This window comes from Antechinus flavipes, chromosome 1, assembly GCF_016432865.1.
Source record: "Antechinus flavipes isolate AdamAnt ecotype Samford, QLD, Australia chromosome 1, AdamAnt_v2, whole genome shotgun sequence".
Taxonomy (NCBI): Eukaryota; Metazoa; Chordata; class Mammalia; order Dasyuromorphia; family Dasyuridae; genus Antechinus; species Antechinus flavipes.
Window position 1 is genome coordinate 117,332,559 of NC_067398.1, and position 25,152 is coordinate 117,357,710.

Sequence of the window (25,152 nt, forward strand, 5' to 3'; positions counted from 1 at the left end):
GGGGATGGGGGATGGTAAGGAAGTAGAAAGGGCTTAATCATCAACAACCTAAGCCCTGCCGACTCCAGAGATCTGTGACCTCAGCTAGCCGGACTCCATTCTTTCTCCACTTACTTGAATGGGTACAGTTGGGCCTGGGTAGGGTAGGGGTGGTGGAAGGGTTTGGGAAAGCCAAAGATGCATGTAGGGGCCTCCTTCCCTGCAAAGGAGTGGGGGTCATTTTCTCCATTAAGTCCCCACTCTTCCTACCCTGACCATTTCCTGTCTAACTGGAATGGGGGTGACTCAAGGGTTTTCCATTTGTTCCCCCACACACCCCATAACTGCCTGGAGGCACTTGACCCTGAGCACCCAGTGGAGGGGGCGGGAAGGGGAGCTCTCGGTCAGTCACCTTCTAGATCAGCAGGGGGCGCCTGAGCAAGCATGCTAGAGTGAGCTTTCCTGTTCCAGTTCTGCTCTGTCCCTAGGGATGGAAGGCAGCCGGAGACGGAAGGGGGGTGGGGACATGGCCTGGGGCGGTCCAGGTCCCAGGCTGTCCCGCCCTGGCTCTCGCCCTATCGCCTGGGCCTCCTGCCAGTGGCAGGTTCAGCAGGTCCTAGGGGCGTGGTGGAGCCGTAGAGGTAGCCTTCTGCAGCCCCAGCAGAATCAACCTGCAGTCAGAGAAGGAGCTGGAGAGGGAGCCGAGAGGAAGACTTTCCTGCTGGAGCCGGAGACCCTCCCATCTCACCCTCTGATGTCGGCCTCTGCCATGACCTCCTTTCTCTACTATGCCCTCCCTGCCTTGGGGGGCTATACTTTGCTCTCCCTGTTCTTCCTTCGTCGACCTCATCTACTCCATGTTCCTCTGCATCGTGCCTTCCGCTGCCAACTTGCTGCCCACAGAGGGGGTGAGGATACTGCTTCCAAGGAATAAACAGTAATGAGTCTGGGACCAGGAGACAAGAATGGAAGGGGGAGGGGAGCTTAAAGAGAGGGATGAAAAGTTCTGGGGTAGATGGAGGAAATGGATTAAGATTGTTTTAAAATTAAGTTACTGTGGGTTCTTTTCTATTAAAAAATATTATTATTATTTTCTATTAAAGTTTGACACCATTGTAAAGGATGAATGGGATGGAATTGGGGAGAAGAGATGTTCTTAAATATATAGTAGGGAGAGTATTGGGGCAGGGAGACATGTACAAAGGGATCAGATTGAAAAGGGGTTCTGGGGAATAGGTAATTGGGTGGATAGTGGGATTGGGTAAATAGGGAGAAGAGACAAGTACTTTGGGAAGGAATGGAATTGGAGAAAGAGGAAACCCGAGTTCTAGGGAATGAAAAAGAAATTAGGAGGGTAGAGGAGTAGTATGGAGAAAGAAAAAAAGACCAGGTACTGATTAGAAGAACAAGAAAACAAAGTAGTACAGAGGAATGGAATGTGATTCACAGAGAAACTGGAACTGAAGAAGGGAGCTCAGACTTATGTCCCATCCCTTCACATAGGTTCTGGAGAACGGCTTGAGAATACCATGGAAGCCCTTGAGAAGTGAGTTTGCCCCTCTCCTTTGATCTTTGATCCCAGTGTTTCCTTTCTAGGCTCCATGTCCCATAGATATTGGGTTAAGAGTGACCTGTACCCTTTCCTTCCTACAGCTCTGTGGCCCAACGACCAGATCTCTTTGAGCTGGACTGCCATCTGACCCGGGATGGCCAAGTTGTTGTCTCCCATGATAAGAATCTCTTTCGGCAATCTGGCCTGAACAAGGATATTCAGGATATAGACTTTCAGGTGGAATCCTTATATAAATCCTTCCCCACATTTAAGACTTTACTGTCTTCCCCCAGAATCTCCTTAAGGACCTCACCCTTATGCCCCTCCCCCACATCAGGGTCCTTCAAATCTTTGCCCTTTCATTCTGCCAGCATGGTTTCCCCATGATATCAACCCTTTCTCTCCTACACTCCCCCCAGGACCTGCCTCTTTACAGGGAGGAGTTGGAAGTGTACTTCTCCCCAGGTGAGAAATAGAGGGGCCTTGGATTGGGAACAGTTTACTATTAAAGTTATCTTCTGTATTCACTGGGAACTACTGTAGGGAAGGGAGGGAGAACTAAGCAAACCTACATTCTTTAGTCAGTGTGATGGGAGAGAGGGAATCTTCACATCCTGCCTTCCTTCCTAGACATATATCTGAGTTTTCTGTGATCCCAAACCTCTCTTTTACTATGACCTTTTACTCTTTACTTTGACACTCCCCTTTCAGAATCTTCAATCCCCTTAGTAACCGTAACCTCTGATCTTTCTGATCTCCAATCTCTTCTCTGTAATCCCTTTCTTCTTTCCATACCTACTATTTCCCTTTGATCATAGGCAAATTTGCACATGGATCAGATCGAAAGATGATTAGTCTAGAAGATGTTTTCCAGAGATTCCCCAAAATGCCTGTCTCTGTGGAAGTGAAAGTGGACAATGAGAAACTCATTAACGAGGTAAGACTGAAATTAGATCGCAAGATTGGGGAAGAGAAATTGAAAAGTGGGGCACATTGACCTCTGAATGGGGAGAACGAGGGATTGAGGACGTTTTCAGAGCCAAGAAAGCCCCTCTGACTTTCACACCCCCAGATCGCCACCTTGGTCAAACACTTTGGCAGAAATGAAATCACCATCTGGGCTTCTACAAAGAATTCTATCATGAAGAAATGCCGCATAGCTGTAAGTTACCTCTTCTGCCCTAAACTCCCTTGTCTCCCATTTCCTGATATTCCCTTATTCTTCTATTACCTCAAACCCCTACCTAATTCCATCTGCCCATTACTCATGAAATCCTATGCTCCCGCTCCCTCTTCAAAGGACTTCTCTCTCCTTCAGGAGGCAACATATGAGATCGATTGGACTTATTCTACAGCTGTTTCTTAAGTGCCGTTCCTTTCCTTAGCCTTCAGGTTTTTTGTAGATTACAGCAACATGTAAGAGGCCACATCAAAAAAGGACTTTTGCTGCCTGAAGGAAGAAGAGTTAATCAGGGAAGGTTTCATTAAGTGAGGAAGTGATTGAGTCACCTAAAAGGTGGCTTGGAATCTGAAAATTTGGGGGTTAGAATCCTGATTTTGCTGCTTACTACCTGGGTGGTCATAGCAAAAAAGTTATTTATTTAATCCTGTTTTCTCATCCATTGAAATGGGGTCAGGCTAGAGAATCTTAAAGGTCTCTTACTATTTTAACATTCTATTTTTTCAGTAGGAAGGACATTGCAGGTAGAGAATGTGCTTTGATCCTTTAAGCAAAGCAAGTTAACATGATATCTGAAGGGGAGGAGACACATTGAAGTGTCTCTGGCTTATCTGGATAGGAGAGTTATATATCAGAGAACCAAGACTAGGCTATTAAAGAGGAAATCAAGTTGGGGCCAGATTATGAAGGATCTTGAATCTCAGGATAGAGAGGCAACAGTTGGAGTTTAGACTTAATAATGTAGGTATTGGTAATCCTTGGAGCATTCTATTGTCCTATACTCTTGAGCAACTCTTTCCTGGAAGGCCCTGCTTGCCATTCTCCTTCAGATAAGCCTGGATTTCCCTTTCCTCTCCTTACCCCTAGCACTGACCTTCCTGACTCCCCTAGAATCCAGAAATGCCAACTTCTTTCACTGTACTTCGAGTCGTTTGGTTGCTGTTGATGTACTATGTGGGACTGTTGCCCTTCTTTTCCATCCGTGAGAAATTCCTGCTGTGCTTCCTGCCCACCATCATCAACAGGTAATGGGGCTGTTAGATTAGGCTTTGACTTTGGGAAAGAGACAGGGCACATAAAACAAAGGGGCCAAGGGACATCTCTTCCCCTCTCTCTTTTGTGATCACTGATAATGAAAATTAGAATCATGGTGATGGGACTGAGGAAGAAGTTTTTGAGCAGTATCTCAAAGCCAGGCCTAATTGATCAGATTTCATCTGTTGAACCAGGACCTACTTCCCATTTCGGTGGTCTGCTTTGAATAGATTGGCAGCAGCCTTAACTAAGAGGTAAGATGAGCAAGGAGGGTAGTTTGGGAATGCTTTGGCCCTGTGATCTCTGTTGTCTGAGAATATTGCCTCTTTCTTCCCTCAGGCTGATCATGAGGAAAAGTCTAATCAGGCATCTTGAAGAAAGAGGGATACAAGTGAGTTCAGTCATTACTTGTCAACTTAATATTTCAGAATATTTCATGTCTACTCAGCCCTGTGTTCGTTGCTAAGGAGGAAAGAGGAAGCAAAAAAAAAAAAAATCATTTTTGAGTTTCCATTATGCTTTTACGGTTTTCAAACTATTTTTCTTAGAATACCTCTGTAAGATAGATAGTATAAATCCTCTTATCTCAGTTTTACTGGGTAAACAACTTAAGATTTAAAGAAGTCAAAATGATTTGCCCAAAGTCATATATCTAGGAAATGTCTGAGCTCTACTCCACAATGTCTGCCAGTCCCTACACCCAGGAGCTATCACACATATGAAAAAGATAGAAATGTATTTTTTTTTTGGTCAGTGGTACAGGTAAATAGAAGTAATCATAGGAGTTCTGAGGAGGCTTTAAGGAGAAGTCTTTATGGAGGTGGAGAAGAAATAATAATTTTGATAAGTGGAGGGTTTCTGAGAAAACAAAGCACTTTCCCAACTTTATGTACTCACTTTCCCAACTTTATCTACTCTTTAGGTGGTATTTTGGTGCCTTAATGAAGAATCCGATTTTGAAGTAGCATATAGGCTGGGAGCCACAGGAGTCATGACAGATTACCCTACTGCCCTTCGGCATTACCTGGACAATCATCCCCAGAAGCCTAATCAGAGCAACTCGGACAGGTGACTCCGAAAGCTAATTGGGTCAAGGAGCTCTACAATTTTTTTTCTTTTTAAATGTTTTATTGATTCTCCAGCTCTACCACAATAGAAATTTCCCCAGGAGTCAAGCAAGGAAATTGATTTGTTTCAACTGGTTGGCTGAAAATATATGCTTTCTGTTTGTTTGTTTTAACATTTCTCTGCTGATAGGCAAGAAATATATTTCAAAATTGAGTTTTCTTAAATGACAAGTGAACACGAACACATGAATCAGAACTTAAATCTTTTAGTGTTGTTTTTCTTTATTTTGTGATCGTCTTGTATATTCAATTGATTTTGCGCAGCATCGGATCATGCAAGTTTTTCAAGATCTCCCTTAACGCTTTTTCACGAGCACAATTACTCCTTCCCTGCTGCCTTTCATCTTTATTCCCCAATAAAAGTTTTCTTACTGAGTCAAGTGTCTTTATTGAGGAGGGGGTTGGGGAAGAAGACATGAGCAAAGGAGGAGAGTCCTGGGCTTCTGGTCCGGCCACATTCCTGACCCTGAGAGCAAGTGTACTTTCTGGTGCCACTCCCAGCCTTTCTGGGTCAGCCCAGTCGAGGAATCAATACTTCCAGGTGGGGTGACCTCTAGGGGGCAGGCCGAGACGAGACGTGGGATTGGGAGTGGGGGAGCGGACGTGCTCCCACTGGGTTAGGAAGCACAGTAGGGAGTCCGCCTCCAAATTTCACTCCTCCTGCGTCCACTTCAAGGCCTGAGGCAGCTTCCCAGGCTTCGCATCCCCGCATCCCCGGGATACTGGAGACGCGAGATTCCTTCCTCCTTGCGCCCCAGGGCATCCCGGACCCGAGGCCGCCGCCTAGGAAAAAGGAGGGAGGGAGCCGCCGCCCCGCCCCCTGTGCCGAGAGGATTCGGGAGGCTGGATGGCTAGGATAGCTCCAGGCCCGGGATGGGGACCCGCGGGAGAAAGACAATCAAAGCGCAGGCTCCCCGGCCTTGGGGGCGCGCAGGGAAACTTTGTTACAGCGCCGCGGAGGCCTGGCGCCCGAGACGGTTGCGGCTGCGGCGGGGAAGGGAGGGCGGAGCGCGGCGAAGCCCCGCCCGGACTCGGGCTCCTTTGTTTTCAGAGGGTCGGCGTCCTGGGCGCCCTACGCACCCACTGCCCTTAACCCAGCCCCAGACTCCGCCGCATTTCCGGAGGCGACCAGCCCTCGGCTCCGACGCCACACAGAAAGAAACAGACCGAGAACACTGGGAGAGAGAGAGAGAGAGAGACAGAGGAGAGGGCCGGGGCTGGAACGCTCCCGGATGCGTGACGCTCCCCGTTCATTTGCATAGAACGTCCTGATTGGCCGCGGCGGCCGCCGGGAGAGTGCAGGGAGGGAGGAGGGAGACCTCACAGCGGCAGCAGCTGGTCTCGGTGTAAACAAGTCGCGGCTGCGAACCCCGGGCGTGGGGACAGCGCCCCGGCTCCGGAGCGCCCCACCACCCGACCCCAGACCCCGGAGGACCGGGCCCCTCCGTGCACCTAGGTGAGGCCCAGCAAACTCCCAGAGCCCATGGGTCCCCCCGAGCGATGCCTGTGCTCCTAGCCCCCCAACCTGAGCTCCCAAGCACCCTCCCTTCTGCAGCCCTCCCCCTCCCTGGAAAGGCAGAGACTACCCCCAAGCCAGAGCCCATCGGGAAGACCCAGACTTTTGGGGTGCTCACCCTTGCAGCGTCAGACCTGTGCACCCCTTCCCCTCCCCCTTCCCAGCTGCGCAGTTTTTACAAAGCAAGACTACTTCCCCCCCAGCGGGTCCCCTCCAGCTTATTCTTCCCTTTCGGGTTTCCCTCCCATATATCGAGTCGTGGCCCTGCTTCCAGAACACACTGGATTGTCTGGGCCCGGGTGGAGGCGCTGGACGGCTGAGTCACATCTTCCAGCCTCAGTTTCCCCTGTGATGCAACTTGAGGTCTCTTAAGGCAATGAGTCAAATCGATGCTTTGACTGAACCCAGGCTGAGCAACATTCCTCCCCCAGGGAGGCAACCTGGCTCTAGGGAAAGCAGAGAGCTAAGTGTAACAGCCGAGACAGCCTTAGCTCTGGGGAGAAGTCGGACACCAGCTAGAGGAGATGCTGAGATGGGTTTGGTTCTGGGAGGGAGAGAAGCTGTATAGAAGGTAGAGAACTTTGGGGTAGGAGATGAGGGCCACGATCCTGATACTTCTTCATGATCTTCTAGGCTCTGGGCTCCCTTTGCTCACCGTGGTCCCCTCCCCGGGTGGGGCCACTACCCCCAGCCCCCACCATGGTTCGGATCTCTAAGCCCAAAACCTTCCAAGCTTATCTGGATGACTGTCACCGAAGGTATAGCTGTGCCCACTGTCGGGCACACCTGGCCAACCACGATGACCTCATCTCCAAGGTAACCCGCCTAAGGAATGGGAACTGTCAGTCCCAGGGATTGTACTCAGGAGGGAACTTGAAAGCCCCCAGAAATGACAGTAACTGTGACTCGTTTCCTTTTCTCTAGTCCTTCCAGGGCAGCCAGGGCCGAGCCTACCTCTTCAACTCTGTGTGAGTATCAGAGATTCCTCTCTGGAGGGATTCCCTTTAGACTTGGTGGGTGAAAATTCTTGGGACGGTCTCACAAACTCTGCTGGCCCATGAACCTCCTCTTTGAATGTGTACTTGCTCGTAGTGCTGGAGTTTCAGGGCCAACCAAGGGTCAGGTGGGATTGTGACCCATCTGGGATTGAAGACCCTAGATAACACCATAGGGGGAGGAGTTGGGCCCCAGGCTTGGGATGGGGCGCTGTTTGAGGCCCAGAGTCCCCTGAGGGACTAGTCTCATTTGTGACAGCCTGGTGACCCACCCCACAGGGTGAACGTGGGTTGCGGGCCAGCTGAAGAGCGTGTGCTGCTAACTGGGCTCCATGCTGTGGCTGATATCCATTGTGAGAGCTGCAAGACTACCTTGGGCTGGAAATATGTGAGTGTGATCTCAGACCCTCTCCTGATTGTAAAAGAATAGTCAGATTCCAGGTTCTATTGAAAACAAGTTTTAATGACTTGGGCTCAAATTATGGCTCTGCCACTTACACCTGGAACTTTGCTCAAGTCACTTCCTCCCTCAGGATCTGAGATTCTCTATAATGTAGAATGAGGATTAAACTAGATTACCTCTTGAAGTCCCTTCTAGCTCTGAATCCATTAGAGTTTTCAGCTACTTTGCCAAGTCCTTTAAAAAAAATACACTTATAGAGTCCTGAACTTTTTCAAAGCTGTTTCACATTTGTTAACCCCATTTGATTTTCACAACCACAAAGTCTGTGTGAGGTAGGTAGCTTAGGTTAACAACCCTCATTTTGACATGTGAGAAAACTGGAGGCTTGGCGAAGGCAGAAATTGACCCCAGTCTCTCCAGAACTATCCCAGTCTCTTCTAACCCCAGTCTCTCATACCTCCTCCTCCCTCTTCCCCCAACTGACTATTCCCTGCCTTCCAGGAACAGGCCTTTGAGAGCAGTCAGAAATACAAGGAGGGGAAGTACATCATTGAGCTCAACCACATGATCAAGGACAATGGCTGGGACTGACCTCTGACCTCCAATCTCTGCCCAATGAGTCTCCCTGATAAGATGATTCGGCTGCCCCCCTCACTCCAGCCAGGCTGCTGGAGGAGGGGCACTGGTGGGAGAAACAACTACTTGCTTCCTCTCCAGGGACCCTGGGGAACTGCAAGTTCTCCCTCCTCAGGGCTTTGTTGGGAGATGGTCCCAAGCCCTTGTACATACATTTTATTATTTTATTGCATGCACTGTGACTTTGGGGGGGGTAGGGGAAGAAATGTCCCCATTCTGCTTCCCCTCATGATCTGGCTGGTTTGGATCTCATTTTTAACCCTCTCCCCGTCCCAGATTCACCTGTAGATATGCCCTTTGTTGTACATAACTCCCTCGCTTCCTCTCCATGGCATTCCTTTTCCTCCTGCCTATATACCTCAAGCCTGTACCACTCTTTCCCCATGATTTCCTTATCCCTTCGTGGTCTGTAGCATCTGTAAATAAAACTCCCAGAGATACCACTCACCTTTCTCTTTCTTGGAATCTCTAGGTCCTGGAAAGGACTCTGGTACCCAAGCACCCCACCTTTCACCTCCCCCTCTCGAAAAGTCATGGACTTAAAAGCACTTTCTTATCTAGCAGTTTGAACAGGCGCTAGGCACTTCACCGTTCAACTATGGACAGAGTCTTAGCTCTGAACTTTATTCGTTGTGTGGTGATCTTGAACGTTAGTTAACTTATTTGTAAAAATGGGGTAATTCCTTGTACTACCTACCTCACAGGGCTGTTGTGAGGAAACGCTTTAAAGAGCTAAGGAACGGAGAGTTAGTGCTTTATGAGTTTCATCTTCTGCCCATTAAGTGTCAGCCTGTCGTGTTTTGGAATTGTCAGGGCTCCTGGGACAGGGTCTAGCCGGTGCTCTCAGACCTCCTTGGAGCTCCCCAAAGCAGCCATGGTGAAAGGGGAAGGCTCTGGGGAAAGCGTGAAGTAGCACGTATAGCATCTCCTCCAGCCTAACGTCTACGCTGTGTATTTTGGAACCGATGGAGTCGAGACTACGGCTCCCAGCCTCCCAAGAAACGCAGCCCGGATTCTAGGCAAGCACGCAGGCTCCTGCTGCGCTCAGTCTCCTGGGAACTGTAGTTCCAAAGAGCCATTCCTTCCTAACGAGGCGGAGCGGAGAGCTCCTGGGCGGTTCTTCCTGGGTAACGTAGTCCGGCGCAGCGTGCAGCGGCTAGCCAATGGCCCGGGCTCTCCCAGACCTCCGGGCTCTCCCAGACCTCCGGGCCCGAGGGTGCTGCGGCTTCTCCCGGGCTCCACAGGCAGCTTCCCGACGTGGCAGTCTAGACTGCTGAGCTCAGGTTGCGGCCGCATTCTTCCCCGGGGATCTCAGGGTTTCTCTCTCACGCCCCAACACAGGCAACACGCTCCGGGGTCGGGGTCCGGCTGCAGTGTCTTGTTACTTACCAGAGGCCCCGCCTCCAAGTCAGATGGCCCCGCCCCGAGTCCCGGTGGCCCCGCCTCCTAGATTCTCCCAGGTTCCCTCGTGGGAACCCCGAACAGCTGGCAGGAAGCGCCAAACTGCTGTCCTGGTTCAAGCCCCCGGGGATCAATCAGGCCGAGGAGTTAATTATGTAATTAGGGAGTAGGGGGCCAGAGCTAATGAAGCCCAGCCGACGGGCTGGCTGGAGGGGACTGGGAGAGGGGGAGGGAGGTGGACTGACTTGTTGGACAGATGGGATTGGGGAGGGGGGAGCCCAGGCATTCCCATCTGGGCCCCATGGGCCGTCCCCCTCCTCCCCACACCGACTTTTCTCCCCTTTCCTACATCCTGCACCCCCAGCCCTGAAGGCCCCCGGGGGAGGAGGAGCTGTGATCAGGGGCCAAAGGGGCTGAGCCCAGGGCTATAAAGGGGGCATCACCTGGGCGGGCGGCTCAAAGCTGAGCAGACAGGACAAGACAAGCCAGGAGGGGCTTGAGATCTGCCCCATGTATCATCCCCGAGAGCTCTATGCCCCCTTGGGGGCCAGCTACAGACTTCGGCCTCCCCAGCCTGGGGGGGACCTTGGTTTTCCAGCAGGGCTGTCAGAGGGGTACCGTTACTCAGGTGAGAGGACAGAGCCCAGAGGCTTTGGGTGACTGGGGAGGGATGTCGATATTAGGACTGAGAATTTTTTTTTGGGGGGGGGGGCTGGATGTAGTGGGGGAGGGAGGGAGGAGGGTGAGTGTGAGGGGGGGCAGGGTATAACAATGTTTTAATAGAGCTCTAGACTCGGAGCCAGGAGGCTGTTAGTCTTGACCCTGGTACTAACTTACTGTGTGACTCTGGACCAGTCAGTTCCTTACTCCAGGAATCAGTTTCTTTTATGAAAAACGAAGTAGTTGAACCAGACAATCCTGAAAATCTGAATTGAATGTTCTGAAATTCTAGGGGAGTCTATAGAAATGGGGAGAAGGGAAGGGACAGGAGTTCAGACACTCTTTTACTGATTGATGGTTTTCTTTTCTTTTTCTACTGTACCCTAGACCTTGACACCCCTAAATTAGATTGCTTTCTCTCAGGGCTGGAGGCTGCTCCCCGGCCTCTGGCTGCCCCGCCACCCTTGCCTCCATTGCCTCCTCCTTTGGGAGGAGAGTCGACTGCCCCTGCCTCTGCTTCTGAGGCCTCCCGCCTGTTACCAGGGGTCAGCCTAAGCCTGGAGAACCATGATTTGTGGAAAGAATTCAGCTCTGTGGGAACAGAAATGATCATCACCAAAGCTGGGAGGTGAGGCAAGGATTGAAAGGAGCCAAAGCGATAATCTATCCCCAAATGGGGTCTGGGTCTGCCCATAGAGGCTGGTTTGGGTCTGTGAAAATTTTCATGAAGCCATCCATATTTCCCCTCAATTTTCTCAGTGATAGAAAATATTTAATTTTTAAAGTTTTTTGGGAGGGTTAGAGGGACAGTTTGGTGTGAACAATCTGTGCTCAGAGTTAGACTTTCTGTCTGTGACTAAAATATTGAAGCAAAGTAATTCTTCTTTAAGGTAAAAAATTTAGATGGAGGTTTCATGCTCTGTTCTTGGGCAGGTAAAGCCAAAGTCAGTCAACAATTGTTGAAGTACTTATTACATACTATGCTTTATGTACTGGTCCTACTGAGGAACCAAAAGGGAGGCAGAGGATAACTGCCAAGACATGAAGGAGTATATCTTGCCTTCTGCCCCAGAGAAAACTGAGTTTTAAGGCAATGTGAGTCAGTACAGAGTCCTAGACTGGGGCTTTAGGAAACTGTGTCCTAACCCTGACTCTTACCTAAATTCACTGTGAGCCTTTGAATATAGGAACCTGAGATTTAGAAATGGAAAGGACTTCAGAGCAGGAGTTCTTAACCTAGGGTCAGAGAGACTGCCCTCCACTCCATATTTATTGATGGATAGATTTCAGGGAATCCATAAACTTGGACACCAAAAATATGATTTGCTTTATTTTATGCATTTAAAAACATATGCTTCGGAGAAGAGATCCTTGAAACTTTACCAGTAAAACCATAGAATGGAGTCCCTGGACACAAATAAAAAAGTAAAGGACTCTTATAGACAGTATCTATTCCAACGTCTTAATTTTAAGGATTTCGTAACAGAGGTCCAGCAGCAAGTCCAGCCCTTCCTTTTTCTCTAAAATGAAGGGTCCCCTTTTAGCACTGTCTTGTGTTCTCTGCCCCGTCCCAATCATCTCTCTCCTGCCCCCCAACAATTGACCATTGTGATTCTGACTCCCCCTTGTGGTCAGAATTAAAGAGGGCCAGTCCAGCAACCTTGCCACCCCCTGGCTGCCCTACCCTTGCTCAGATGCTCCAGGCCTTCTCCTCCTGTGCTGCCTCCAGACGAATGTTCCCGGCCTGCCGAGTGACAGTGACCGGTCTGGACCCCGAAGCCCGCTACCTGTTCCTCCTGGACGTGGTGCCCGTGGATGGGGCCCGGTACCGATGGCAAGGCCGCCGCTGGGAGCCAAGTGGCAAGGCAGAGCCACGGCTGCCAGACCGCGTCTACATCCACCCGGACTCCCCCGCTACTGGGGCCCACTGGATGCGGCAGCCGGTGTCCTTCCATCGCGTCAAGCTCACCAACAATACCTTGGATCCACATGGCCATGTGAGGCTCCAGTGGGCGACCGGGAGCGATTTCCAGGGGGTCAGAGGTCATCCTGGAGATGACCTTCTTGGGCTGTGGGACCCTAGGGTTGGCTGAATCCCAGATTAGACGTTTCGGGTCAAGGGAGTGAGGGACCCCCTTTGTTCTACCCATCTTTCTCTCGTTCTTGTGCCTCCAGCTGATCCTTCACTCGATGCACAAGTACCAGCCACGGCTGCACCTGGTTCGGGCTGCCCAGCTCTGCAGCCGCCACTGGGGCGGCGTGGCCTCCTTCCGGTTCCCGGAGACGGCGTTCATCTCCGTCACGGCCTACCAGAATCCTCGGGTAAGGCACTCCCCTCCCCCGCCTGTCCCCCCGGGCTGCCCCAAGCCTGCTAGTCCCCGAAAGGTCTCAGTTGGCCAGGCACCCAGCTTTGAGGGGGGGTTGTTCTCTCTTGGGTGGGAAGTTGGATTAACCCCAGGTTTTCCCTCTGACCGTGTCCCTCCAGATCACACAACTGAAGATTGCAGCTAATCCCTTTGCTAAGGGGTTCCGGGAGAACGGGAGGAACTGTAAGAGGTGGGAGTATTAGGGGCCTGGATGTGGGTCTGGTGGGGAGAGCATATGCCTGGCTTAGGGAATTATTTGGGGGCCATGTTGAACATATTCCCCTTCCACGGGCTCCAGGGAACGGGATGCCAGGGTTAAGAGGAAGCTGAGGGGACCAGAGCCTGTCATTATGGAGCCTTATGGTGGAGGTAAGTGCTACTGGGGTGGCACTGAGAGGGGGAGAAAGTGAGCCTGGCAGAGTGCGCGTGTGATGTTGTACAAATGTTAGATTGGGGGCAGTTGAGATTAGGGGCTGCCTCCTCCTCCTCTCTAGAGAATCCCAACTCTCCTCTCTCCCTTAAACCCCTTCTCTTACCCCCTGCCCTTCTCTATTCTCCATCTTTCTAACTATTGTCTTCATCAAAGATGGCCCTGGAGGTCCCTGCGACTCCACATTGGCTGGAGACCTTCCAGAACAAGCCTCTTCTTCGGCTGAGGTTCCCACACCTCCTTGTGGGGGGCCCAGTGCTGAGGCCTACCTTCTGCACCCGGCTGCCTTCCATGGGGCTCCCAGCAGCCTCCCCACCAGGTGAGACAGCGTAATGATGTCTGAGGGTTGAGGAGAAACAGCATGGTAGAAAACCGGGAATTAAGAGTCAGATAAGACCTGGGTTTGAATTATAACCACTCCCTCATTCTCTGATTTTCAAAGAATCACTTTTTCTTTCCGATGGTCATTGATGTTCTGGTCTTTAGAAGTCATTTATAGTTCCTCATTTTACAGATGAGGAAATCATGGTCCAGAGAGGCTTGGACATGCCCCAGATTTCACAAATTGGTAGTGGCTGAGCTGAGAACTGAACCTGCTCTCTTGAATGTGCTTTCTAATCATTTCCAATCATCCCACTCCTTCTCTCTCCTTTCCTGCCTCCCCCATTTGTAAAAGATCAGTAATGCTATGTATTACTTCAGAGACAGGGTAGTGTGCTGGACAGAGTTCTGGATCTGGCTTCAAATAATTCCAGCCCTTCACTTGCTATGTGATGATGGAAAATATGAGCCTCAGTCTTCCCATCTGTAAAATGGAAATCACAATGCTCACATTCACTGTTTTGCAGGATTGTTTTGAGGAAGCAACTTTGTAAAGCACACACAAATTTGTCAGCATGGGTTGATGTTCTCTTTTCCTAACCTGGCTTTCTTCCTCCCTCTCAGGGCCTCTTCTTTCTCGGAGGCTGCAGATCCATTGTCTCGTCCTTCATCTTACCAGGCACCCTTCCTAGAGCTGTCTCCAGGGAATGGGGGTTCTGGTCCTGGATATCCGCCAGCCCCTCCAGCACCAGCCTTTGCTCCTCATTTCCTCCAAGGGGGGCCCTTCCCTCTCCCCTACGCAGCCCCTGGGGGCTACCTGGATGTTAGCAGCAAGCCCCTCTATTAAATTAGCGGCATCTACCACCAACCTCTTCTTGGAGCCTGGGTGACTTTTGGGGCCATCTCCTTCCCGCACCAAATGGCTGCTTTTGCCTCCTTCATCTCAGCCAAGCCTCCCCCCCTCAGTTCACACTTCAGCTTTAGCTCACACCCCCCTCCTGCTTCAAAGCCTGTGGAGGTAGGCTGGGGGGGAGACCAGCTGCTCCAGCTTCCCCTTCCTGGGCTCTCACCTGGGTGTGAATGGAGGGTGGGGGCTGGGCCAGCAGGAGACCGGCCCTCACCAAAAGGACAGGTCAGGGGCCATCACCAGGAACTTTCAAGGGCAGCCCAGCTAAGGGAGTTCCAAGGCCTCTAGGCCCTCCACCCCAGGCTCTTTACCCTTACCACACCGCTGGCTGACCAATTTACATTTACATACCTTACCTCCATGTGGGGAAAGTCTCCCAGGGATGTAGAGCAGACTGTCTTCACCCCCACCGCCAAATGTACAGTAATTACTATTCTTGCCAAACACCTTTGGGCTCCAGGCTTTTTTATTTCCTCTAAAATAAAACTTTTGAGTCATCGTGTGATGTTATACAAATCTGTTAGATTGGGGGCAGTTGGCTTCCTGCCCTAAGGTGATTTCAAAGCCCTCTTCTTTCACAAAGCTCTCCCATTTCCAAGAGGGATTCTAATCCAAGGAAGAGTCCTATCTTTGTATCCTTAAAATCCTATCAATCAGCCCAGTTTCTAGGTAGTAAGAGGTACTCAGGATCCCTGGTCCTAAACAGGAATAATGGAGAAATTAGCTGGGAAGCAGAAGGGCCTCCCTGATGCTCTCTAACTGCAACCAGAATTGTCTGGTAGGACAGAAAAACTTGCTCTCGGATCTCACTATTAGTTACCACTGCTAGAGCTATTGACTCATCTCCCAAAGGGTGCAGTAGTAATTACTCTAGCACCTTCCTTCATAGTGCTGTAGAGGGAAGAGTGCTCTGTGTAGAAATGTGCATTAGGATCATAGTTTTGTAGTATAGGATAACTGTTCCCACTGAGCCAGATGGAGGTAAGAACAAAAGGTCATTTTCTTTCTTTTATTAGAATTTTTTTTCATTTTTCCCCAAAGTTTTTATCTAAAAACAAACAAACAAAAAAGAGAAAACCAGAAAAAATCGCCAGAAACTTCAAAACAAAGAATCTGGGGGAGGAGGAAATTGGATCAAAGCTTGTCCTCCTTGCCCCCTGACCTCTGCCTAGGACAGAACACAGGATGGGAGAGGCTTCTCTGCTCTCCCAGTGTCCTCTGAGATCCTAGAGAGGAGAAGGGGAAATCCCCCCCCAACCCTGGGAGACCCTGTCCTGCAGATGGTGGCAACAGGAACAGCAGAGGACAGAGTCACAGTGGTCCAAAGGATGTTGAGGCTGGGGAGAGGAGTAAAGGATAGGGGTAAGAGGGGCTTGGGTGGGGTCACAGGAAGTAGTCAGCCACTGGCTTCTTGGAAGGGATGCCCCGGGTTTCCTGGGGTGCAGCTTCAAAGATGATGAAATCTTTCTGGAGGTGCTCATCCAGCTCCAAGATGGCTGCCACATTTCCGCAGCTATTCAAAGAGAAAAGTCAATCATCTAAGGTACAGGACACAGAAAATTTTCCTCAGGGCTCCTCTGCCAACTCCCACCAACTTCTAAGGAGATAAGCCTTCTCTCTTTCCAAATTGACCTAAGGGTACCAAGGCTTCTCTCCCTCTGAAGCCGTCTCCTCCCACCCCACTCACCGATAGCAGTAGTTGGGTGCTGACCACACCGTGAGCACAGTTTCATTGAAGTGCCACTTGTAGCCTTCCATCACCAGCTGGTGAGCCCGGCATATCATGTCAATGTCATTGGCCGCATTGAACTGGGCCACCACATCACTGCCAAACAGGTAGCCAGCTCCTCGGGGACTAACACCCCAGCCCGTCGTGTCTGTAGGGAATGGAGAGAAGACTTAATGGGGCTTCCCTCTTCTAATTCAACAAACCCAGCTTTGTCAACGCTTGACACCTACTTCCTTACACTAAATTGGAATGCTGAAAAATCTGGGAAAGGTGGAAAGAACCAAGGATGATGTTCAACTACAATGTAGTACTGGGGGAAAACTTCAACATCTTTAGATCAAAAAGAAAGTTTAAATTTCAACTTTAACATTTACTAGCTGTGTGGTCATGGACAATTAACTTAATCCAAGGCTCAGATTCTTCATTGGTCAAACTGGCAGGGCCTGCCTCACAGGGCTGTTTTAGCAATGATAAAATGAATGTCATGCGCTTTGAAAATCTACAAGGATTAAATGTCACACCATGATGGTGGTCTTCAAATATCTGAGGGATTAGATTACAATGTGGAAATGTGATCCTACTTTTTTTATAACTTTAGAGAATAGAAATACAATTTTTAAAAAAGGTATAAAATTACCGGGAGCCAGATTTTGTTTCAATAAGAATGATCATCTTAACCATCAGTTGCTCTGTAATGAAAATGGGCTCACTGGGGAGTTAGTAAGAATCCAATCACTGGGAAAGCAGCAGGATGACATTTATTAGATAGGATTCCTGAACTAGTTTGAAGTGACGGATTTGAAGTCAGAGGTGTTGATTTGGATAGAGCTCCTTTACCTATTCCTCATTTCTAGGTAAGTTACAATCTCTTTGGCTTTCTTCCTTGTTTGTAAAGAAACTGAAAATTAAATTATCTTAAGGCTCTTTTTAAGCACCCCCCTGACCTTTACAGTAATTTTCAATGTTATGATTCAATTCCTAATGTCTTTCCCAAACACCCCATGAAATGCTTATTCTTGGTCACTGGCCGATTAAAAGGACCCAGCTTCCCCTGGTCAAATGTTTCCTATAATGCTGTTCCCGAGATGAAAGTTCCCACATTTGTTATCCAAATGAGAAAGTTCCAGATTCATGGTGCCTCATATAGGCAAAGGCTAAGTCACTGGGCTGATTTCCATAGCTAATGCACAATATCCCAACAAATTAAAAATTCCACTGGCTGCTCCTCTCATGAAGAACATGCTCCAAAACTTAGTTCCGCAAACTGGCCAGGGAATAAAACATTCCAGGAACCAAAAAATTAAAATCTTTCTTTTACAATCTATTTTCTATTGCCTTGAATTACCTTTCCCCTCTCCTTCTCCCTGGCCCCACTAGTACTTCCTACCAGTCTTCTAAATAAGAATCAAAGTCCCTAACAAAATAACACATGAACATGTGGAGTAATTTGCTCTTTTACCCCATCTCATCTTCCACCCTCAACACCTCACCTTCAGGGTCAGACCAGAGCAAGTCACACATGGGCCCATCATGAGGCACCTCCTGTTTCCGGTCAATCGTTCGAATCTGGTCCAGGGTTTGGATAGAGGGAGAGAGGCCTCCGTGCACACAGAAGATCTGAGGAGAATGGGAGGAAAGACTGAGGTTCATTGTTTCCTTTGACTGCCTCCCAGATGACAGATACCTTTCCTGGCCAAAAATTCAACCCCCTTCAGCCTCACTGTTCATCTTGATCCTGCAACTGAGATGACCTCCCTTTGCAACATTAGCTCCTTCCTACCTTGCCGTCGATGATGGCGGACAGGCTGAGGTAGTCAAAGATCTCAGTGCAGTAGCGCCACACAGTCACTGAGCCATACTTTCGCAAACACTCATCATAGAAGCCATAGACCTGTGTGATCTGCCTGCTCTCGTGGTTCCCCCGAATCAGAGTGATGCGGTCAGGATACCGGACCTGGCAAAGGTAAGGGTGTGGGAGGGATGATGGTCAAAACTGGTAGGTGTAGGTACATGACAGTCTAGGAAAAACTGGCCATGGAGTTGGAGTAAAGATGCAATTTGGAGAAGTCTCCACAGACAAGGCTATTGGGGAACATCTGGAATAAAGTCTGAGGTGACTGGGTCTGGGCTGTCTCATGGTTTGGTAGTGCTGTTTGAAATAGTAGAAGGTAAATGTCTAGATTAGGGTCCGAGAGCACGATCAAGAGTCCTTAGCTTAATCACCTTGAGGGCAAGCAGCAGCAGGAATGTTTCAACGCTGTAGAAGCCTCTGTCCACAAAGTCCCCCATGAAGAGGTAGTTGGTCTCAGGGACATCGCCACCCACCTGGGGAGGGAGAGGAGGTTTCATTTGTACCACTTAGCTCACCATGCCAAACCCTTTTGAAAACCACATACACATGCTTGTCCCATATACCTTGTCCAAATTAAAGGCCCACTCCACGTTGAAATGTCCCTAATAATGCCAATGAATATGAATAACACCAAATTCAGAACTGGCCTACATCAAATTTCCCCTTTACCTTATATCTTCAAGTAGATTAAAAGCTCTCATTCTTTGATTAAAGAAGTTTTCCAGAAATTTCTTTACGAACCTGCTTTTTGCCACTAAATCGAAGGGTCAGAATAATAGTCCCTTCCCCCAGCTTCATCCCAACACAAACACTCATACTTACTCTGAATAGCTCCTTGAGATCATAGAATTGTCCATGGATATCTCCACACACCTGGCATAAAAATCACAGAATGTCAGAGCTGGAAGGAATCTGAAAGAACATCTAGTCTAATCCCTCGTTTTACAGATAAGAATCTGAGACCCAGAGACCTGGAGTAACCTGCACCAAGATTAGGCAGTGATAGGGCTAAAATTCAACCCAGCCAGGAGGCAGCTAAGAAAGAAAGGAAGAGGCCCTTCCTTATAGCCCCTCTCCCCCAGCACAGCCTAGAGTTCTTGAGCTAGCCCAGGCATAAGCAGGGGCTTATGGGGACAAAGTAGCTCAGCCTCTAAATTGTGTGTCCTGAGATTTACATCTCTTTCCTGTTAACCACTTGGGTAATGGTACCTTAATAATGGCAGAGAGAGTAAAACAATAACACAAGATTCCTGAAAGCAAGAGTCTGACTTTAGAGAACTCCAAGCCAGTCTTCCATTAAAGGGAATTCCAATCTGATGTGGGACCAAGCTGGATTCCAAATGTGTTATGCCCACATGCACATGTGTAAAATCAGGCCATGGGAACTGCATAGGGCACAGTATTTAGAACTGGAAGGCACCTAACAGGAGATCATCTAGTCCTGGAATTCTTAACCTGGAGGTATTGTAGGGTACATGTGTCCATGAATCTTTAAAACATACTGTGATAATCATTGCAATGTAAAACAATTTCCTTTGTAATGTGTGGACTTCAGAGATTTAAAAATATATTCTGAGGAGTTCAGAGAGCTTCAGCAGACTGCTAAAGGAGTCCAGATCACAAAAAAGGTTAGAGTTCTTGATCTAGACCAAGCCAGTTAGAACTAGAGTGGTCGCACCTAAGGACTAAGGAGTAGAGTCAGAATTCCAACCCATATTCTCCAAGTCCAGCACTTTCCTATCATGTGTGTGTGCACACAGATGAAAGAAGGACCAAACTCTTTCTGCAGTGCTATGTACTAGCAAGTCTAACAAGGGATGGGCAGACATGCATAAAACCAGCTCAGATTTAGGGATCGGGAAGGGGGGGGGGGGGAGACTTTACTCACCGTGACGGGGGAGTCCACCCTCTGTACATTGCTCTCCTCCACCAAGATCTCTCTGAAGACACAAGGAGATAGTTGTCATAGCCAGACCAATAGCCCCTACCCTACCCTCTATTCAAGACCAGGTCTGACCCTGCCTTACTGGAGATCTGTTCAGTTGATCTAGAAAAGCTTCAGGAATCACTGAACCAGAAGAGTACTGGCACTCAAATAGGATTCATGAGTGGATCAGGAGACTCTTCTGTTCTCCCTGCCTTCTTTAATCTATGTTGTGTCTTGATAGCAATCTTTCCATAAGATATAGTTCTGAGGATATCATTGGCTCCTTGTTCAAAAACCTCCAAAGCCTCAATTCAATTTAATTCAACATTTATTAAGCACCCACTACATTCAAGAGACATTGTGCTTGGTGCAGGGGATAATACAAAGACAAAAACAAAACAGTACTTGCTCTCAGAGCTTACATTCTACAGAAGAGACAACATACATACAAAGACATAAATACAAAAGATGCAAAATAATACAAAGTAATCAAAAAGGGACAATATTGTAACTGGAGGAAGGAAGACAAACAGAAAAAGACCTTGTGCAGAAGATAGCGCCTGAGTTGTACATTGAAGAGGGGGACACCAAGAAGAGAAAGTAAGGATACTTGTGCATCCCCATTGCCTAAATGGCAAGTATCCATTCCCTCAGCTTGATTTTAAGTGTCCCCATATACAGACTTCATAGAATCACAGAATGTTTAAGACTTCAATCAAAGAGACCATCTAAATCCAGATTCCCATTTCAAAGGAGGAAAACTGAGCTTGATAAATGAGAAAGTCACTTGCTAAAAGTCACAAAGAACGTAACAGAGATGAGACTTTTAGCTAGGTCTTCTTACTTCAAAGTTCAGTCAATGTGTTTTATATATCATGCCTGCTCCCAGATCATCTTCAGCACTATTCTGCATAACATCTTGGCCAAACTGGGGAACCGGTTCATTTCCCAAAAATGTTTTTGTTTCCCCACCAATCCACTTTGGATCATGCAAGTCCTTCATGCCTTTACTTCTCTAGATTACTTCTTCCTTCAAAGTCTCAACCTAACGTCCCATTTTCTCTGTTACATCTTCCCAGATCTTTCTAGACCACACCTGTCCATCCTCTGAAACTTTTTATATATCTCTTGGAATAACATATTCAGCCCTTTATTCCATATAATAATTACACCTCTTTCCATTCTGGATTGTGTGTGCCTTTATGGTATAAACTGCCTTTTTTTTGGTGAGGGATGAGGGAAAAGAGAAGATAATTCTCACTCTTAGATGAATAAATTTTTAAAGTTTCTCTTGTTTTCTAGGCGCCTAAGATAAAAGAAAAAAAGGAAGAAGCCTAAAGAAGAGCTACTTTGAGTCTTGGAAAAGCAAGATGGATTCAGGATAGAAGTATAGGATGGATTGATTCTCTCAAAAGTAAAGGCCCAGTTTTCTCTTAGGATCATAGGAGTCAAATATTATCTCATCTGGTGCTATACCCAAGGTCAGTACAAGTATCAATTGGATCTCAAACTAGTAAAAACATGGTTCCAATGATAAGAATAGTGCTCCATAAATTCTTAATACTTTTTTTTTTTTTTTTTTTGCTGAGGCATTTGGGGTTAAGTGACTTACCCAGGGTCACATAGCTAGGAAGTGTTAAGTGTCTGAGATCAGATTTGAACTCAGGTCTTCCTGACTTCAGGGCTGGTGCTCTATCCACTGCACCACCTAGCTGCCCCTGCTCCATAAATTCTTTAAGAATAGTAGGGCTCTCATTAGCACTAGTTTACTTCTTTATAAGCAGTTTGTCCACTGGGGACATCAAGACAATCTCTTCCAATTTGGCTACCAGATATTTTAGCCAAACATGGAAATTAAATACTCCAAGACCCTGGATCTAACCAAACTTGCCCTGTTTCATAGCAGGTAGGGCCTCTCTTTCTACTCCAGAGACATCCAGGTCCCATTGTTAAGATAATAGAGTTCATGACAATTGGAGATGACCCTGGATGCACTGGAAGAGCTTGGCCCTAATCCAAATGGCTCTGGAAAGTGAAGCTGGTGACTTTGCACAACCCTCCCTCACTTAAATCCAACTGACTTGCAGGTCATGGCATCACCTCTCTGAAGTCATGGTCTTCTTCCAGATTGAAGGACAAAGGACAACAAGAAGTCAGGGCATAAGAGCTTACCCAGCTTGTTTTCAATGTAAGATATGAACTCCAACTCAGTATTCCCTTCTATATTCACCTGGGTTCCATAGGCCAACAAAGTTTTGTTGTTGTTTTACCATGTCACTCCTTTCCTTGAAAATTTTCATCTATGCCTATCAAGCCTAAACTACCTGGCTTTCAAGGTTGCCCATAATCAAGAGGCTCTCTTTACTGTTCCTAGTCCACATTCAATTTCATTCTTGCCACAATGTCGTCCTATTGCTCACATTGTTCTCCCTCATCTCTTAACTCCTATTCATCCACTTTGAATCTAATTCTAAAGCCCAGCTGAAGTCTCACCTGTTTCCAAGAAGCCCTGGCTGATCCGATCACCCTCCCTGATCTTCTCTTTGAACCCCTACAGGAACTTGTGGCCCAGCACAAAATCCAGGACCAACCAGGCTTCACCAGGAGTAAGTAGGGCTGTTTTCAGTTTGTATGGCTTATTCCTGGCAGTGAGGGGGTCCCTTCCTGAAGGGTGGGACGATTTGATTTATTTCTCCTTTTGAGTTGAGCTTTCAACAGGATTTGCCTAATGACTTTACCATTTTACAGTTGCCAGGGGCAACCTGGTCAGTTCTCTGTAAGCATGGAGTTTTATCCCCACAAGAGACACCCTCAGACCTAGCTCGGGGGCTACTGTCTGCCTCGCGAGAGTTCTGGAGGCTCACCTGGCCTTGGCGCACAGAGCCTTGACCTCGCTCTCCTTGATGAGCTCGCAGCGGCGCAGCTGCTCGATCTGCCGGTCCAGATCACTGATCTCCGCCATGGTCCCCCCGCCTCACGCGGCCCCCCCGGTGCGGGGGGCGGGGGGGGGAGACGCACCCAGGGGGCCGAGCCCCTCCCTACTCCGCCCTCCCGCCCGCACGGGTGTCTCCTGGAAACAAGGGTGAAGAGACAGAGTCAGCGGATCAGTCACATAATGTGGCCCGCGCCACCCCGCGCCAGCCACGGGCTCACCAAGCCCGGGACTCCGCATTTTTTCCCCACCCCCTAACCCCTCGTAGGCCCCAGGCCCGGCCCGGTGCCTCACTCCGGCCGCCGCTCGGGATCTCCGAGAGGTATGAGGGGGAACCCCAGCACAGCGAAGCTCATAGGCTAGCCAGGAGAGCTAGACGGTGGCCCACGGGTGAGAGAGGACTACTGAGGGTATTACCGACGCGGCGGCTTCGGGACCCCACTCTCGAGCCGCGGGCTCTGGGCTCCACCTTCGAGCCTCCGTCCGCTCCCGGCCGCCACCGCTGCTGCTGCTTCCGGCCCCGCCGCGGAAGCCGAAGGTCACTTCCGTCGCACAGCGGAAGTGGCGTCAGAAGTTCGACGCCCCCACCCCTCTCATCTTCAGAAAAGGAGGGCGGAAAGAAAAAAAAAATCGGGCCAAGGAACCGGATGTTGTACTTGAGGGCGGAAGTAATTCCTGAAGCGCGAGTCTGAAGAGGGCTTCCTGTGTAAATTATTGCTAGGCCCCGCCCAGAGCTCTAGCGTTCTTCTTCCCCTCCCAGAAGTGCTACCGTGGTTCCCTTTCTAAGAAAAAGCAGATTTTATTATTATCGTTTTAAGTAACAGTACAATTGTGTTATGAGTGATAGTTGGTTGAAAAAAGTAGGGCTCAGAAGGCGGAAATGATGAATCCAAGGTCATGGCAAATTCGTAGTCAGCCCTGGTTTCAAACGCGAATCCCCGGAGCCCCCGCAGCCTTTCTTGTCTCTCTCGATTTGGCTCCTTCTCGCTGTTTTCGGTCTGATGGGCCCCATTCATGGATATATCGGTTGAAGCAGTTTAGTTTGAGAGCTTAAGTTGGACTGCAGTATCGATCTTTTTTTTTTTTTATCCAGGGCCGCCTTAAACCGTTCATCTTTTTCACCCTTCTCCATTTTCCCGTATTTCCATCTTGCCCATCTTTCCAGGATAATCTTGTGTGGAGTTCCCTAAACCTTTTCCATGAGAAAAGGTTTTTCCTTTTCGTTCAATCATGATCCCATTTGGATTTTTCTTGGCCAAAGATAGTGGTTTTTCCCATTTCTTTCTCTGCTGATCTTTCTTGGGGGAGTGAGGCAAACAGGGTTTAGTGACTTGCCCAGGATCACACAGATAGGAAGGAAGCCTCAAGGCCAAATTTGATTTCAGGAATGAGTCTTCATTCCAGGGCCGGTACCTCTGTGCTTAAGTGCGCCACCTAGCCACCCTATGGCATCCATCATCTTAGCATCTGCCAACTCAATAAACATAATGGCACCTAATATTTTACATGTTTCTGTCCTCAAAATGTTAAATCTGGAGGTTGTCCATTTTACAGATTCAGAAAGCTTTAAGCGTTTTGCCTGTGGTCTTGAAACTAGTATGAGATATGCAAAACACCTGGTAGTCATTTCTCTCGATTCCTAAGGCCAAAAACTTTTTACTGTTATTCGGCCTCCTACACTAGTAACTTGTCTTATCTTTCCCACCCAACTGTAGGCCTTTTGTCCATATTAATCTTGGCTAAAGTGCCCGTACAGGACTTTGAATGAGGAAATAAAGAGAAATCTTGGTTTGGGAATCTGGAAGCCCAGACTCTTCCTTTAAAGGTAACCAAGACACTTCCTCGCCCTGAGCCTTATGCATAGGGCTGAAGTAGGTAATTTTGTCCATTGAATGAGTTGAAATAGGCCTCAGAGAGCATCCAGTCCACTCATGCCTGAAAAGGAATCCATATCAAGTGATCAGCCCCCACTAGACTTTCAAATGCTTTAGGAATCCATTACTTTTGGAGACAATCCATTCCCGTAACTTTCAAAATCTGTACCCTGTTAACTTCTATAAGCCATGAAAAAAATATAGTCCAGAATCAGCTAGATGGCAGGGTAGATAAGAGCACAGGCCCTCAAGTCAAGCGGACCAGAGTTCAAATGCAGCCTCAGATCATAGGTCTTTGTGTCTTCCTGGGCAAATCATTTAACCCCAACT

The 25,152-nt window shown here is 48.5% G+C and overlaps 4 protein-coding genes across 6 annotated transcripts; 3 read left to right on the forward strand and 1 right to left on the reverse strand.

Annotated features, from left to right (window-relative positions):
- The first annotated feature begins 9 nt into the window (after positions 1-9).
- On the forward strand, positions 10-5,248 carry GDPD3 (glycerophosphodiester phosphodiesterase domain containing 3). 3 transcript variants are annotated; one of them, XR_007952349.1, is made up of 10 exons: positions 10-887; positions 1,483-1,525; positions 1,633-1,768; positions 1,951-1,996; positions 2,350-2,468; positions 2,604-2,693; positions 3,603-3,736; positions 3,855-4,000; positions 4,086-4,137; positions 4,669-4,715. XR_007952349.1 is itself a non-coding variant. In XM_051988942.1 (10 exons), exons 1-10 carry the CDS (start codon positions 470-472, stop codon positions 4,816-4,818), a joined length of 1,248 nt encoding a protein of 415 aa, XP_051844902.1. In that variant the 5' UTR covers positions 18-469; the 3' UTR covers positions 4,819-5,248. The 3 variants fall into 3 exon arrangements, 1 of the variants encoding a protein (XP_051844902.1); XR_007952350.1 differs by having other exon boundaries at positions 12-887; positions 3,922-4,000; XM_051988942.1 differs by having other exon boundaries at positions 18-887; positions 3,941-4,000; positions 4,669-5,248.
- An 88-nt stretch (positions 5,249-5,336) lies between these two features.
- Positions 5,337-8,866, forward strand: YPEL3 (yippee like 3). Its single transcript, XM_051989025.1, has 5 exons — positions 5,337-6,329; positions 7,023-7,205; positions 7,314-7,357; positions 7,664-7,772; positions 8,289-8,866. Exons 2-5 carry the CDS (start codon positions 7,089-7,091, stop codon positions 8,376-8,378), a joined length of 360 nt encoding a protein of 119 aa, XP_051844985.1. The 5' UTR covers positions 5,337-6,329; positions 7,023-7,088; the 3' UTR covers positions 8,379-8,866.
- Positions 8,867-8,955: 89 nt separating this feature from the next.
- TBX6 (T-box transcription factor 6) lies at positions 8,956-15,010 on the forward strand. The gene is made up of 8 exons (XM_051988928.1): positions 8,956-10,452; positions 10,872-11,112; positions 12,214-12,481; positions 12,660-12,806; positions 12,970-13,040; positions 13,149-13,219; positions 13,437-13,599; positions 14,226-15,010. The coding sequence occupies exons 1-8, from the start codon at positions 10,335-10,337 to the stop codon at positions 14,446-14,448; spliced, it is 1,302 nt and encodes a 433-aa protein (XP_051844888.1). The 5' UTR covers positions 8,956-10,334; the 3' UTR covers positions 14,449-15,010.
- Positions 15,011-15,503: 493 nt separating this feature from the next.
- On the reverse strand, positions 15,504-23,481 carry PPP4C (protein phosphatase 4 catalytic subunit). The gene is made up of 9 exons (XM_051988996.1): positions 23,366-23,481; positions 22,881-23,086; positions 19,978-20,029; positions 18,912-18,962; positions 18,461-18,562; positions 18,018-18,191; positions 17,728-17,854; positions 16,196-16,385; positions 15,504-16,021 (listed from the first exon to the last, which is right to left on the reverse strand). The coding sequence occupies exons 2-9, from the start codon at positions 22,976-22,978 to the stop codon at positions 15,892-15,894; spliced, it is 924 nt and encodes a 307-aa protein (XP_051844956.1). The 5' UTR covers positions 22,979-23,086; positions 23,366-23,481; the 3' UTR covers positions 15,504-15,891.
- Between the last annotated feature and the right edge of the window lie 1,671 nt (positions 23,482-25,152).

What these genes read in the sequence shown, in the direction of transcription:
- PPP4C (XM_051988996.1), bottom strand. Translation starts at nt 22,978, where the DNA reads ATGGCGGAGATCAGTGATCTGGACCGGCAGATCGAGCAGCTGCGCCGC. An exon ending in ATCTCAAGGAGCTATTCAGA is followed by an intron (nt 18,563 to 18,911) that starts GTAAGTATGAGT and finishes CTCCCTCCCCAG; the next exon opens with GTGGGTGGCGATGTCCCTGA. An exon ending in GCTCTGGTCTGACCCTGAAG is followed by an intron (nt 16,386 to 17,727) that starts GTGAGGTGTTGA and finishes CATTCCCTACAG; the next exon opens with ACACGACGGGCTGGGGTGTT.
- YPEL3 (XM_051989025.1), top strand. Translation starts at nt 7,089, where the DNA reads ATGGTTCGGATCTCTAAGCCCAAAACCTTCCAAGCTTATCTGGATGAC. An exon ending in GCCTACCTCTTCAACTCTGT is followed by an intron (nt 7,358 to 7,663) that starts GTGAGTATCAGA and finishes CCCACCCCACAG; the next exon opens with GGTGAACGTGGGTTGCGGGC. An exon ending in CTACCTTGGGCTGGAAATAT is followed by an intron (nt 7,773 to 8,288) that starts GTGAGTGTGATC and finishes CCTGCCTTCCAG; the next exon opens with GAACAGGCCTTTGAGAGCAG.
- GDPD3 (XM_051988942.1), top strand. Translation starts at nt 470, where the DNA reads ATGGAAGGCAGCCGGAGACGGAAGGGGGGTGGGGACATGGCCTGGGGC. An exon ending in TTCAGGATATAGACTTTCAG is followed by an intron (nt 1,769 to 1,950) that starts GTGGAATCCTTA and finishes CACTCCCCCCAG; the next exon opens with GACCTGCCTCTTTACAGGGA. An exon ending in ATGAGAAACTCATTAACGAG is followed by an intron (nt 2,469 to 2,603) that starts GTAAGACTGAAA and finishes TCACACCCCCAG; the next exon opens with ATCGCCACCTTGGTCAAACA.
- TBX6 (XM_051988928.1), top strand. Translation starts at nt 10,335, where the DNA reads ATGTATCATCCCCGAGAGCTCTATGCCCCCTTGGGGGCCAGCTACAGA. An exon ending in CCTTGGATCCACATGGCCAT is followed by an intron (nt 12,482 to 12,659) that starts GTGAGGCTCCAG and finishes TTGTGCCTCCAG; the next exon opens with CTGATCCTTCACTCGATGCA. An exon ending in AACGGGAGGAACTGTAAGAG is followed by an intron (nt 13,041 to 13,148) that starts GTGGGAGTATTA and finishes CACGGGCTCCAG; the next exon opens with GGAACGGGATGCCAGGGTTA.